The sequence below is a fragment of the Rhinatrema bivittatum genome, chromosome 8 (assembly GCF_901001135.1).
Source record: "Rhinatrema bivittatum chromosome 8, aRhiBiv1.1, whole genome shotgun sequence".
Taxonomy (NCBI): domain Eukaryota; kingdom Metazoa; phylum Chordata; class Amphibia; order Gymnophiona; family Rhinatrematidae; genus Rhinatrema; species Rhinatrema bivittatum.
Window position 1 is genome coordinate 183,703,961 of NC_042622.1, and position 14,676 is coordinate 183,718,636.

The window sequence follows — 14,676 nt, forward strand, 5'->3', positions numbered from 1 at the left end:
AACCACCATTCGAGCCTCTCCAATCCTGTGATCTTCGCTATCTCACATGGAAAGTGATTTTTCTTTTGGCAATCACATCTGCTCGCATAGTTAGTGAGTTACAGGTCCTAGTTAACTATCCGCCTTACACTAAACTTCTGCAGGACCGGGCAGTACTCCGCACTCACCCTAAGTTCTTACCGAAGGTAGTATCGGAGTTTCACATTAATCAACCCATTATACTTCCTACCTTCTTTCCCAGGCCCCACTCCAATCCAGGAGAACAGGCTCTGCATACTCTTGATTGTAAACAGGCTCTAGCATTCTATCTAGACCGTACAGCTGCCCACAGGAAAAGCACTCAATTGTTTGTCTCTTTCCATTCCATCAAATTGGGGCAGCCTGTGGGTAAGCAGACTCTCTCCTCCTGGCTAGCGGACTGCATATCCTTTTGCTATCAGCAAGCAGGCATTTCGCTTCAAGACCGTGTTAAAGCACACTCTGTCAGGGCCATGGCGACTTCAGTAGCACACCTACGCTCGGTGCCGCTTCCTGACATTTGCAGGGCTGCTACCTGGAGTTCTCTCCATACCTTTACAGCCCATTATTGCTTAGATAAGGCCGGAAGACAAGATTCCATCTTCGGCCAATCTGTCTTGCGCAACCTTTTTACAACTTGACGTACCAACACCCTTCCGCCTGCCCGTTAGGGTTCAGGATGCCCTCTACCAAATTCCACCCCAGTCCTTGTGCCTATTGCACATCTTGGGTATATTTGGTACATTTCTCGGACATCCTCAGATCGGTACTCACCCATATGTGAGGACTACCATCCTGCTTGTCCTGTGAGAAAGCAAATGTTGCTTACCTGTAACAGGTGTTCTGACAGGACAGCAGGATATTAGTCCTCACGAAACCCGCCCTCCACCCCACAGTGTTGGGTTCATTACGTTTTCTTATTTTATTTTTCGGCACTTCTGTAGATTTAAACAAGACTGAAGAGGGACCCCTGCTGGCTGCAGGTTTAGTGCCATGCTGGGCGTGTCCAGTAGGTGCCAATCAAAGTTCTAGAAAGTACAAAAGTACAAAGTTCTAGAAAGTACAAAAGTATTCTGTGATTGGGCTCCATCCTATGATATCACCCATATGTGAGGACTAACATCCTGCTGTCCTGTGAGAACACCTGTTACAGATATGCAACATTTGCTATTTTTTTATTATACTATCTCTACTCTTACTTACTACCTCTCTAAGTGTTTAAATTTTGATAATTTAGCCTTCTATTTAGTTTGCTAGGTTAATTATTTATATTATGAAACAATGTATTTACTTCCTTTCTTCTTTGGAAATGTAAATATTTTTAAATTAATATTTGCTAACTACTGTAAACAGATTTGATATGCTTGCATGAAAAGTCGGCATATAAAAATTATTAAATAAATAAATAATGGGGGGGGGGGGGTACTCTGCAAATGTCCAGGTACAAAGGGGTACGAGACAAGTGTGCCCATTATCCCCATTATTATTTGCACTGAGTTTAGAGCTCCTTGCCGAGAAAATCAGAAAAGAAAAAAATTCAGGGCATTATAGTAGGGGAACAGTCTTATAAGATTTCATTATATGCGAATGATGTCCTGTTCACATTAGCCGCCCCAGAGCAGTCGTTAAGATGTTTAATACCCAAGCTTGAAGCATTTGGGAAAGTCTCTGGATTTAAGATAAATAAAGACAAATCAGAATTATTATCTATTTCCCTGTCAGAGACTCAGATTCACCAGTTAAAAACAACCTTTCCTTTCCAGTGGGCGAAGAGGACGGTGAAATATTTAAGGTTGCAGGTTGGGTCCGACTATGCAGACCTGTTTCGCATAAATTACCTGCCTCTATTCAAACAATTAGAACAGGACTTGCATAAATGGGACAGGTTGATTCTGTCCTGGTTGGGAAGGATCGCTTCGATCAAAATGACATTATTACCCAAGCTGGGATATATTTTTCATACATTGCCGTGTATTGTTCCTGCCAGTTACCTAAAAGACATACAAAAGAAAATTTTCTCTCTTATTTGGAAAAGGAGACCTCCGAGGGTAGCCAGGAAGGTGTTATATCAAAGTAAAGCGGATGGGGGTCTGGGAGTTCCCAACCTTATCCACTGCTATGTTGCCTCGCAACTGAAAGTTGTTATAGAGTTAAATAACAGGTTTGAGGCAAAGCAATGGGTGATATTGGAAAATATGATGTCCCATATTAAGGGCTTAAGAGATATCTTCTGGTTATCTGGGAAGATTAGATATAACACAGATCCGTTATCCCCATGCACTGATTGCACCTTGCAAATTTGGAAACAATGGAATAGTGCCCTTTTGGATAATAGAAGGTATACGCGCTCCACCCCGATTAGGGGGTGTGAGGATTTCCCAGCTGGGAAGGATGGGAAATTGTTTCAGATCTGGGCGATTAAGAGTCTGACCACCATAGGCCAAGTATGGCGCGATCAGGGGATACTGCCATTTGCTGAGTTAAGAGCTGTTTCATCTGAATAAGGCAGACCAATATGCATACTTGCAGTTACGAGATTTCCTGCCTGCAAAACCAGTAAGAGATAACTTGTTAAAAGGGAAATCGTTGGTGGAAGGATATTGTGAAAAAGCACACCTGATAAAAGGAATCCTATCCAAGCTGTATGCAATTTTAAATGGGGCCCTACCACACAAAATGGGCTTCATGGGTGCATGGGAGAAGGATTTGGCGTCACCCATGTCAGAGGGAGATTGGGATCTATGGTTTGTCTATAGGCCGCAGTTCCATTGCTTCACAAATGGTGGAAAATAGTTATAAGGTCCTCTGTAGGTGGTATATCACTCCTTATAAAATGAGTAAAATCAATGAAACACACCCTAAGTAACCAATGCTGGAGAAAATGTGGCCAATCAGGTGATTTTTATCATATGTGGTGGGGCTGCCCCGACATTCACCGATGGTGGGGTCAGGTGGGATGATGGATACAAGACTTGCTACAAACACCCATATCTCTGGATCCTAGAGTGTTTCTTTTGAACTTCCTGGTGGAAGGCAAGTCTCCCACCCACAACGCATTCATTCGGGCGGTGGCACATGCTGTGTGTGGGGAAATTGCGAAGCACTGAAAAGCAAGCAAGGCACCTTCCCTTGCTGCTGTGATTCAAAGGTTAAAATGGATACAATATATGGAGCAATTAACGGCGTTAAGGAGGGATCCCATGCAAAAATTCAAGGATACATGGCAAGCATTTCAGCAATGGACCCTGTCCAATACACCATAAATATGGGAGTGATCTATAGGGGAATAAGGAAATAAGGAAGCCGGCTACTGTGGGAAGGACACTACCCTGGTCTGCAGAAAACTAAGATCGGCACAGTCTCATATGGGTGGATTCTGCTATGATTCCTTTATGATTCAACGCAGGTACCTTCAATCGATCAACAGCAGGGCGAGAATAGGATGTCTTGGGCATAGGCGAGGGGTTGTGGTACGTGTTGAGGGTGGGGTTAGTCTGACTCTCAAGGGTAAAATTGAATTATAAGTGATTTGTACTTAAGTATATGGTTAACTGTACTAACAGGTTGATGTGCATAAATGTAGAGATGGTAGCTGATATGATTTTTCAATGTATGAATGTTAACCACATGGACAGCCAGTTTGGATATAATGCTTGTTAACTAATTCTTCATGAATAAAAAGTTAATTACAAAAAAAAATATTTCTAGAAATTTTTTTTGCTTTTTTTTTTTTTTTTTTGTAGGTACATCTAAACAGTACACTTGGTTCAGTCCATTCTCTGGATACAGATGTGCTTCTGCATGAGGGAGATGCTTTCAGTAAACAGGATGATGTGTTTAAAGATGGACTTCGGAGGGCACAGTCTACTGACAGTTTGGGGACATCTGGATCGTTGCAATCTAAAATTTTAGGATACAACAATAAAGCAAAATCTGCTGGAAACCTGGATGAATCTGATTTTGGACCATTGGTTGGAGCAGATCCCTTGATGGAGAACTTTGATACCGCTTCACTTGGGTCTCTACAAATGCCCAGTGGATTTACATTAACCAAAGATCAGGAAAGAGCAATCAAGGCAATGACACCAGAGCAAGAGGAGACTGCATCTCTGCTATCCAGTGTCACACAAAGTATAGAATGTGCTTATGTACCCCCTGTTGGCTATCGCCTGGTTAGCGAGACAGAATGGAACCTTCTTCAGAAAGAGGTAAATTAATTTTGTTTGTCATTCTAATGCATTTATTTTTAGGCATTTGTTTATAAAGTGAAAGAGCACCCACACCTAATACGCAGATTATAGTAACATAGTTGTCCATCCAGTCTGCCTAGCAAGCTTTTTTTTTTTTTTTAATTATTTTATGCTTAAGGTAATTACTACTCTATGTGGGTTACCCCTTTTCTTCTTTCCCATCCTTTAGCCCAAGGATCCTGTTTATCCCATGCCTTTTTGAATTCCTTTATTCTGTCTCTTCACTACCTCTTCTGGGAGGGCATTTCTTGCATCCACCACCCTTTCTGTGAAAAAATACTTCCTGATGTTGGTTCTGACCATACCCTCTGGGACCTTCATAGTATGACCCCCTTGTTCTACAGTGTGTTTTCCATCAAAAAAAGGTTTGATTTCAGGTATTTAAAGTCTTGTATCTTCTCTCCTCCAGAGTATACATATTGAGGGCCTTCAGTCTAATCTCATAACTCTTTTGGTACAAATCCAACACTGTTTTGGTCTCCTTTCTCTGGACCACTTTTTGACACATGGTCTCCAGAACTGAACACCGTTCTCCCAGATGAGGCCTCATCAGTGACCTGTACGGGGCATTATCATGTCCTTTTTCCTTCTGCTCTGGCAGCCCAGCATCCCTCTGGCTTTAGCCACTGCCTTGTTACATTGCTTCGTCGCTTTCAGATTGTCTGACACTATCACCCTGAGTTCTCTTGTTGTCTGTGTAGATCAGACTTTCACCTCCCATTATCTACAGCTCCTTTGGATTTCTGCACCCCAGATACATGACTGCACTACTTGCTATTGAATCCTAGCTGCCAAACCTTCAACCTTGCCTCAAGCTTACACAGATCCCTTTTCATTTTCTCTAGTCTTTCAGGTTGTGTCTAACACTCTGTGACCTCTTTTCAGAAGGCCCATTAGAAGATGAATTGACTTGATATTTGAGATTACAGGAGCAGGAAACTAGTATATTTGAATCTGCCAGTAGACATTTTTTTCAGGGAGGGGGAAATTGCCTTTTGTATTGGGTGCACTAACGGGTTTTAATGTGCTGTTCTGTGGTGCATATTATAAAACCTGTTAACAGATGGGAAAGTGATTTTAGTGCACAGTGTGTGGAAGAGAAGGTGTGTATATCAGATGCAACGCTTACTGGACAAAGCATACCCCCATATACACATAGCTCATGGGAGTACATCAGTTAGAACTTTTCATTTAAGACGTACAAAGTTTTCACTTTCCTGCTGTTTTTGTAAGTCATTAGCAAATGTCAAGATAATCAGACAAGAGGAACTAATGCACTTAGAGAGCCTTTGAAAGTGAGACTGACTGTCTATCAACATATGGCTCTAACATAGCCTGTAAAGCAACTCTTGGCCAACTCAGGAACAAAATAATATCTCAAGATTATATTTTAGATTCTAAGGAGAAAAAAAACTAAGAAATGAAAACCATGTGTTTGCCTGGATTTTGTAGCATTCAACATTACCATATTGAAAATGACTTGAAGCTCGTGTTCTGTATATTTTGAATAGGACCATGATAGAACCTACCCCCATACTTTTCCCCTCCCCTAGTTTAGTAGAAGTTATGGCACTGGACAGACTGACAGATTGAACCAGTGCTTTTAACACATCTTGGTAAGCACTAAAAAGGAATGCGGTTAAATAGCTTTCTGCTTTTTGTAAATGATTTGGTACTTTTTAGGTGCAGAATGCAGGAAACAAGCTGGGTAGGCGCTGTGATATGTGTTTCAACTATGAGAAGCAACTTCAGGGAATTCAGGTTCAGGAGGCTGAGACCAGAGACCAGGTGAGTTCTCTCTGATACCAAGGGTTAGAAGTGTAGTGGTGTTCAAATGCATGTTTATAGTTTTTGAAACATCTGTTTTTCAGGGACATAATTTTCCTAGTTACAAATCATGTGTAGACTTTCCATTGTACTGCTTGATTATAAGCAGTTTCTCCCAGGACAAGCAGGATGGTAGTCCTCACATATGGGTGATGTCATCAGGCGGAGCCCTATTACGGAACACTTTTGTCAAAGTTTCCAGAAACTTTGACTGGCACGCTGAGCATGTCCAGCATGCCATGATCCCTGTGTCCACAGGGGTCTCCCTTCAGTCTCTTTTTTCCGCGCTGCAGTTTGCCTCGCGTTTAGGAGCTCTGAGATTTTTCTCACAACTTTTCCTCACGGAAACACTTGAAGTTTTACTTCACAAATAATTTCCCTACATGGGTCTCCCTTTGTGTACATTTCATCGACGCTCTGTGAGTACTATGCCCTGTTCTCCGGTCGGTTCCTGTCACTTCACTATCGGTTCCCCCGGGTTACCAACTGAATTGCGGCCCTCTTTCTCCCTATGTCTATCACCCTTGGTCCGCCCCACAATGCCCGTGAGTGTCCTTGCTGCGATCTCCCACCGGGTCTATCGAGGCTAGAGGGATTGGGACGTCTACGGTTCCTGTTGCGGTTGCCATCAATGCCGCCAGGGCCTTAGTCGATGCCCCCATGAATGAGGCCGTCGACAGCCCCCGTCGACGGAGGCCCTGGCGGCATCGATAGGGGCCGTTGACAATTCTTAACCAGAGCTCCGTGTAATCCTTGGGCAAGAAACAATGCCAGGAGCAGTAGAGGCACGGTGACCGTCCGTCACAAACGCCACCCTGGACAGCGAGGGCATCTTCCTCTGTGCTGGAGAATGACCGGGCCGAACCCCGAGGGGAAACATCGTGCCAGCACCAATGTGGTTCTGCGTTCGGTGCCGGCACTGATACCACACCGGCATAGATGTCCATTGAGCCAGTTGCGAAGCGGGCCCAGGTGCAAGAGTCTCCATGCACCTGTGCACTCGAGGCATTCCCCACCGACACCGGTGCTGGGTACTGAGTCACCACAGATTCATGTGGAAGTGCCAGTAACGCCTAGCCTGTCTCCCCTTGTAACTGCGCTACCTATACCAGCTTCCAGGGAGGAGCTGGACGTCCTTGTCCGTCAAGCTGTCCTCGATGCCTTCCGGAATCTACTAACACCAGAGCCATCAATATTCGCACCATTGTGGCACCGCCTCGTTGTGGCACCTACCAACGACAGCCTAAGTCATCGATGCCAACTCGTCCTTCTGAGTCTCCACGGACTCCTATACCTCTCCCAGGATCCTTGAACGGCGATGGGCACTCTAATCCCGCTTCGGCACCGATCCCATCGAGACCTAAGTAAAGGACGTGTCTGAAACCATCCCTTTCGACCTGGTCACTAAAAAGGACCAGAAGTTTTTGGGAGGGTCTAGGTCGTAACTTCTTCCAAGAACTATATTGGTGTCACATATTGCTATTTACCAGCTATATTTGACACAACTCCAAGGGAACCTCTCTGCCATCCACATGAAATTCGAGCAACATGTGACTGCTTCGAAACATCCTCCCGTTGCCAGCAAAAGGACTCAGTGCTAGATGGTGAACCTGGCTTACGGCCCTTAATTTACAGCCCGAAGTCCAAGATGAACTAATTGATCTGCCATGCACCACAGATAATCTCTTCATGCACAAGGTCCAGCAGACAGTGGCTCAATTGCAAAACCACCGCGAGACCCTGTGACAGCTCTCTACGTTTCTTGCACAGCAAAGAGGGATGCTAGAAGGACCTTTTACCGCTCACGCTCCCACGTGAGACCAACTGATACCCAGATCACACCAGCTCCGCCAGTCGAGCAGGCTCTTGGATTTTTCAACCTTGGCAGAGAACAGAACAGTCCATCCCACTGAGTACCAGGGCTCGGGATACCATTCCCCGGGCACAGCAAGGCAGAGGATTTTAATCCCACTATTTCCTACTTTCAAAGAAAACAGGCGACCTCCGCCCATCCTGGATCTCAGAAGTCTCAACAAATTTCTTCAGAAAGAAAAGTTCAAAATGGTGTTTCTAGGCACCATGCTTTCCTTACTACAACAAGGGGGTTGCCTCTATTCTCTGGACTTTCTATATGCTTCATAGTGAGTCAATATTTTCAATACCAAGTTCTGCCATTCGAACTAGCTTTGACAACTTGTGTATTTCACCAAATGCCTAGCAGTGATTGCCGCTCATCTACAAAGAACAGCATTCACGCGTTTCCTTACTTGAACGACTGCCCAATAAAGAGTCAATCCAAACAAGGAGCTCTAAATTCTCTGAGACTCATTATATCTACTACATTTGGCTGGGAATTCTGATCAACTACCATAAATCCCATATGGAGCAGATCTAGGCACTACAGTCGCAATGGCCTTCCTGCCCAACAACCGCGCAGACATCCTATCAAATTGTCCACATCTCTGCACGCATGCAACATAGCCTCAGCCCATCAATTCTTCCATTGCTGGGCCACATGGTTTCCATGATCCACATCTCTCCTATGGCCAGACTAGCCATGAGAAAAACTCAGTGGATTTTAAGAATTTCAGTGGCTCTAAGCCATTCAACTGCTTTCGTTCCTGATCCATATCACCGATGCAGTAACCAAATCCTCAGATGATCTTGGCCACGGTCGCAACCAGCTTGGGTTGGAGAGCTCGTATCAACACCCTCCAGTCCCAAAATGCGTCGACGTTGCTCCATGAAAAGTCTCAATTCAACTTCCTGGAGCTTCAAGCCATGTGTTGTGCCCTTTATGCCTTCAAACACTGCCTCTCACACAAAACTTTGTGGATACAGACAGACAACATAGTGGCAATGTGGTACTCTAACAGGGATGCACAGGCTCTTATCTGCTATGCCAGGAAGCCGCGCAGTTCTGTGCCTGGGCCCTTGCACACTCCATGCATCTCCGGGCCACTTACCTAACAGGCATACCGAAACATACTAACAGACCATCTCAATCGCTGTCTCCATCCCCACAAGTGGTCTCTGAATCCATGTGTAGCGAGTAAAATCTTCTAGCACTGAGGTCAACCAACTATTGACCTCTTGCGTCCGAATCGAACCACAGAGTAGACAGATTCTGCTCTCTACAAAGGCTTCGAAATGTGTTAGCCATGGACACCTTTGCTTGCCCCTGCAACAAAGGCCTCCTATATGCGTCTCTTCCAATACCGCTCATAGCCAAAACTCTCGTGAACCTACAGCAGGACAGGTTTTCAATGATTCTCATAACCCCGTACTGGCCTTGACAAGTATGCTTCCACATACTTCTCAACCTATCACTCCAGGAACCAAGGTCAACCTCATAACACAGACTCACTGATATTCTCAGGTACTTGTAGCTTCACCAAAATCTTCCACATGTAAATCTTACCATTCGAAATCGGCAAGATTTACCAAATGGTGTGCACAAAAAAGTATTGGCCCCTTTTTCCTGCCCCACTCCATCTCTATTAGGCTATCTAGGATACCTTTCGGATTCTGGTCCCCAGGCTTCCTCTGCACGGGTACACCTCAGTTCCATCTCAGCGTTATTGCCAGGGAGTAGGGGATGCCCTGTTAACAGCTCAACCCCTTATGAGTCTGCTTATCATGGGTTTTTTACAACTTAAGACTCCTCTACGATCACCGGTTACGGAATGGGGCCTAAATGTAGTGTTTACAAGGCTTATGCGTTCCTTGTTCGAATCTTTACATTCCTATAACATTAAAATTCTAACATGGAAAATTCTTTTCCTCGTAGCCATCACATCTGCTAAAAGGGTCAGTGAGTTACAAAAGCCCTTGTTGCATACTCACCCGACACTAGGTTTCTCCATGACAGACTGGTCCTCCGTACTCACCCTAAATTTCTTCTTAAAGCAGACACAGCCTCTCACTTTACTCAGTCTATAGTCTGCCCATTCTTTCCTAAGGCCTCACTTTCTCCAAGGCGAGAGGGTTTTGCACATCTTGGACTGTAAGCATGCACTTGCATTCTATCTAGACCGCACTGCACTACATAGGAAATCCACCCAACTCTTTGCTTCTTTGTCAAAGACAAGCTGCAAGTTCCAGTGGGCAAACAAACTCTCTCCAACTGGCTAGCAGACTGTATTGAATTCTTCTATGAGGAAGCAGGCCTTCCTCTCCAGGGGTGAGTGCAGGCACAGTTTGTAAGGGCCATGTCAACATCGGTAGCACACTATCGTTCAGTACCAATTGCCGACATCTGCTAGGCTGTGACATGGAGCTCTCTTCACACATTCGCAGCCCTCTACTGCTTAGATAAGGAAATCCGTCAAGACTCTGTCTTTGGCCAATCTGTCTTGAAAAACTTTGTTCCAGTATAAACCCCAACTCCTTCCACAACTACCTGCTGTGATTTCGGGCTGCCTCATCATTGCCAATAACGCCCCAATTGTGCCTGCTGCACAAGTTGTCTGCTATTGGCCTGTTGTAATATGAGTCAGCCTGTAGCTTGCTAATCACCCATATGTGAGGACTACCATTCTGTTTGTCCTGGGAGAAAGCAGAGTTTCTTACCTGTAACAGGAGTTCTCCCAGGACAGCAGGATGTAATCCTCACGAAACCCACCAGCCACCCTGCGGAGTTGGGTACGCTTACGTTTATTATTTTATTTTTCGCTCGCGCTTTTTGCTACAAACAAGACTGAAGGGAGACCCCTGTGGACATAGGGATCATGGTATGCTGGGCATGCTCAGTGTGCCAGTCAAAGTTTCTAGAAACGTTGACAAAAGTGTTCCGTAATAGGGCTCCGCCTGATGACGTCACCCATATGTGAGGACTACATCCTGCTGTCCTGGGAGAACACCTGTTACAGGTAAGCAACTCTGCTTTATGTTTACTTGTAAAATCTCTCTTAAAGTACTAATTTTCTCCAAAAGAAAATATTTACTATAGTGTTCTTATTTTATTTTAAATGTGTATGTTCGATTCCTGCCATCTGTCTGGCATTCTGTAGTGTGGGTATTGCCATGTATTTCTTAGTACAGCATGCTCATTTGCAGAGATTTTAGTAAGTGCAATTAGAGGCAGTTTTAAGCCAAACATGCATATATAATGTTAGCAACTGCATGGTTTTAATGTGTTTGCATGCATAGGTTCTAGCACTATGGGTGCTTGAGCACCCCCAATATTGAGTAAACTTCTTTTGTGTCCAGGGGAAGGGTAGTTTAATGCCCCCAATCATTTTGAAAAGTTGGTTCCTATGTTTACATGTATTTATTAATAGTTGAGTAGGTGTGATTACCCTGATTCAATTCTTTTGAAGGGGGTTATTTATTGTTGTGTTATAATCCTGAAGGTTAAAAAGCTACAAGTCATGCTGAGGCAAGCTAATGATCAGCTGGAGAAAACCATGAAAGATAAACAAGAATTAGAAGACTACATGAAACAGAGCACTGATGATACCACTCAACAGGTGAGCAAAAACAAATTTACAACTAATGGTGTAATGCATTATTGAAGTATTCTAGTTTAGAGTTGCATGGCTTAGAAATCTGGCTTAGTTTGAAAATGCTTCCTGTGAGTCTGGGGTACAAAAAATACAGCAATGCATACACTTAGGATGAGAAAATGAGCTTATTTATTAAACATTTTTTTAATCTTCTGTAGACCTGAATCAAGTTGCTGAGTCCTTGGTAGCCTGTATTAGGGGACTGGAGAGCCTTTGGGGTTAAAAATGGGTTGTTTCCTTGGTGCAAGATATCTTTTGAATTTCACAGTGTAACTGGTTTTTTGGTTTGGTTTTTTTTATTTGCTGAGGTTAAATAGTGCTGCTTTAACAAATTATATAAAGTGCTTATTTCAGAATCTGAAATTCTTGGAAATAGCTAAGTTAAATTGTCGTTTATTGACATAGTCTCCTACGTAAGTTCCAGGCTCAATACTTCCATGTTCTTCCCAGATTTAGTGCTAGGTCACCTCTATGTTAGTGGGATTGAGACAGCCCGAGAGTGTCAGGATGATTTAGCATGGAATGAGGGTGGTATTAAAAAAGCTTCTCCTCCTTGGGCACACCTAGGGATTACCTCACTGGCAGAGCACTTTATGACCTCACCTGATCATCCCACACTGCTTCCTTAATGTACAGGAAGGAATTCATAGACCTCTTGTCATCTTTTAGCATAACCAAAGCCCACATTCATAGCTGCAGTTTGTTGCAGAGTATCATATCTTTTCTATCTTTGGTTCTTGCCTTGATAACCTAGATTTTATTTCAGCTGTACCTGAAGCTAAGTAAATAAATCCCATGGTACCTCAACCTTTGTCAGCTTGAGGAATGAATGATCTGATCCAAGAACAAATTTTATTTTGATGTGATAATTCAAAGTTCTGTTCCCAGTGCGCGCACATTTTTTTTTTAGAAGAAACGCTGTTTTCAGTACACAAAGACACAATCCTACAAAGAACATATGTTTCAAGGTTCTTCATTTTAAAAGATGTTTTGATTTCTCGAGGTCTGTACTGCCAGTATAACAGAAAAACTTCTAAGGTTATAGAAAAATCAGTTGGGTCTCCATCCTCTGTCATTTTATAGAGCACAGTGCTGAAAGGCAGAGCTTGCAGAAGGTTAAGGGACTTTCCTTCCTGGTCACAAATTTATTTTCCTAGCATTTAGCCAAATGGACTCAGGACCAGTGGGGTTATGCTCCCCTGCGAGCAGATGTAGACTGAGCAATACTGTAAAGCTGACGTCACAGTACATATACCCCTGCAGTGACCTCAGCTCTCCAGTATTCTCCATCTCCAGCAGAGGGTGGACGTACTTCTCCCTATGGGGATTGCTGTACTTTTGGAAAGAGAAATTCTATGTTTTAAATTGGAGAAAATTGATCCCCGCTCTCCTGCGGTGATACCTAAAGGTCTCGCCCCAGTTGAGAATTCCTGAGTTGATTTCTGAGATCCCTCAGAGGTGTGCCTTGATCTGGTAGCCAGTCTCTAGCGTGGACTTTGCTGCTTAAGCAGCTGAAAGGCAGCAGTTGCAGGAAGCCGAGAGCAGATGTGACAGCCCAAGCCTTCTCCCCCCACAACCGGAGACCGTCTCTGTACTCGGCTGATAAGCGCTGAGCCCAGGTAAGTTTTAAAAAAAAAAAAAGTACCTTTCGATTCAGAGATGTTTAGAGGGATTTTCGATAGGACTTCCCCCGGTCTCCGTGCTTGGCTCTCTGTACAGACGTCTTCCCACTCCATGAGGGTAAGGGGAATTGGCCTTCTGAGCGGGCTGAGCAGCCCCCGGTCGGCTAAGCCACAGTGCAGGCTTGGGCGGCATACCGTGTGGTAGACTGCAGTGGCGCCATCTTGCGCGTGTTTCTGTACGTGTTGTATTGCCCTCCATAGGACGTTAGTGCGCATAATGGGCGCATACCTACATGCACAACTTTAAAAGTGCACGTTACAGGAAGAGCTGTGCGTGAGCCTCGCCATGCCCTGTTTAGACACTTGAAAATTGTGTGCATTAGTTTAAGAGCGAGCCGATTGAGTGCACAGCTATCACCGCCAATGGCATCGGCAACAAAGAAACAGAAGTACCTTTCTCCCAGGACAAGCAGGATGGTAGTCCTCACATATGGGTGACATCAGGATGGAGCCCAATCACGGAACACTTTTGTCAAAGTTTCTAGAACTTTGACTGGCACACTGAGCATGCCCAGCATGCCAGTAACCCTGCATCCAGCATGGGTCCCCCTTCAGTCTCTCTTTTTTTTTTTTTTCCGCGCAACAGTTGCCTCACGGTTCTCGGGAGCTCTGTGAGAATTCCTCACAATTTTTCCTCACGGAACTTTTCTTAGACTTTCAAAACGTTTTTCCCCGTCCCTGGGTCCCCCGCCGACCTCCGCTGACGCCAGTAAGATTTTACCTCGTTATTTGCAGTCGGTTCCCGGCGGTGCTTCTGTCGGTGCCAGACGACTGCACGCCGCCCTTATTTTTTGAAAAATGGCGACCGTTTTTCGAAAGTGCCCCGAGTGTCCAAGGACTATGTCCATAACGGACCCTTATGACGTTTGTGTCTTATGCTTGGGGCCTTCCCACGAAGTCCAACAGTGCACTAGCTGTGCCCAGATGACTCCAAAAGGCCGCCGGGCCTGCTTAGATAAGACGGAGCACCTATTCAAATCTAAGCGCATGTCTCTTTCTACTCAGGCCAAGAGTACACAGAGTCGAAAACCACCTTCTTCATAGACACAGACACCATCGAGACAACAGTGACCATTCGTCACTGGCATCTTCACACTCAAAGGCGTCGCAATCTTCGTCCTCTGTGCCGGAGAAGGACTGGACTGAGCATCGGGAAAAGCATCGACATTGAAGTGAGCCTTCTTCCAATGCCGGCACTGACAAACCTTCGGCAACAACTGAGCCACCGGCCAAGAAGTCCTGGGGAGAGGAGCCCCCATCCTCCTCTAGAGCCGGGACACAGAGGCGTTCCCTATCTGCACCGATGCTGGGAGCAGAGACTCCACAGATTCATGTGAACCCTCCGGCAACGCCTACTGAGCCTCCAACCCCGACCGCTGTGTTACCAACACC

At 44.8% G+C, this 14,676-nt stretch overlaps 1 protein-coding gene across 3 annotated transcripts in view; it reads left to right on the forward strand.

Annotated features, from left to right (window-relative positions):
- Window positions 1-14,676, forward strand: part of RABEP1 (rabaptin, RAB GTPase binding effector protein 1) — a 144,171-nt gene that overhangs the window by 96,220 nt on the left and 33,275 nt on the right. For all 3 annotated transcript variants that reach the window (XM_029611999.1, XM_029612000.1, XM_029612001.1), the window contains exons 9-11: window positions 3,762-4,226; window positions 5,952-6,056; window positions 11,450-11,566. In XM_029611999.1, coding sequence (XP_029467859.1) covers window positions 3,762-4,226; window positions 5,952-6,056; window positions 11,450-11,566 — 687 coding nt within the window. The remainder of the gene's footprint in view (window positions 1-3,761; window positions 4,227-5,951; window positions 6,057-11,449; window positions 11,567-14,676) is intronic.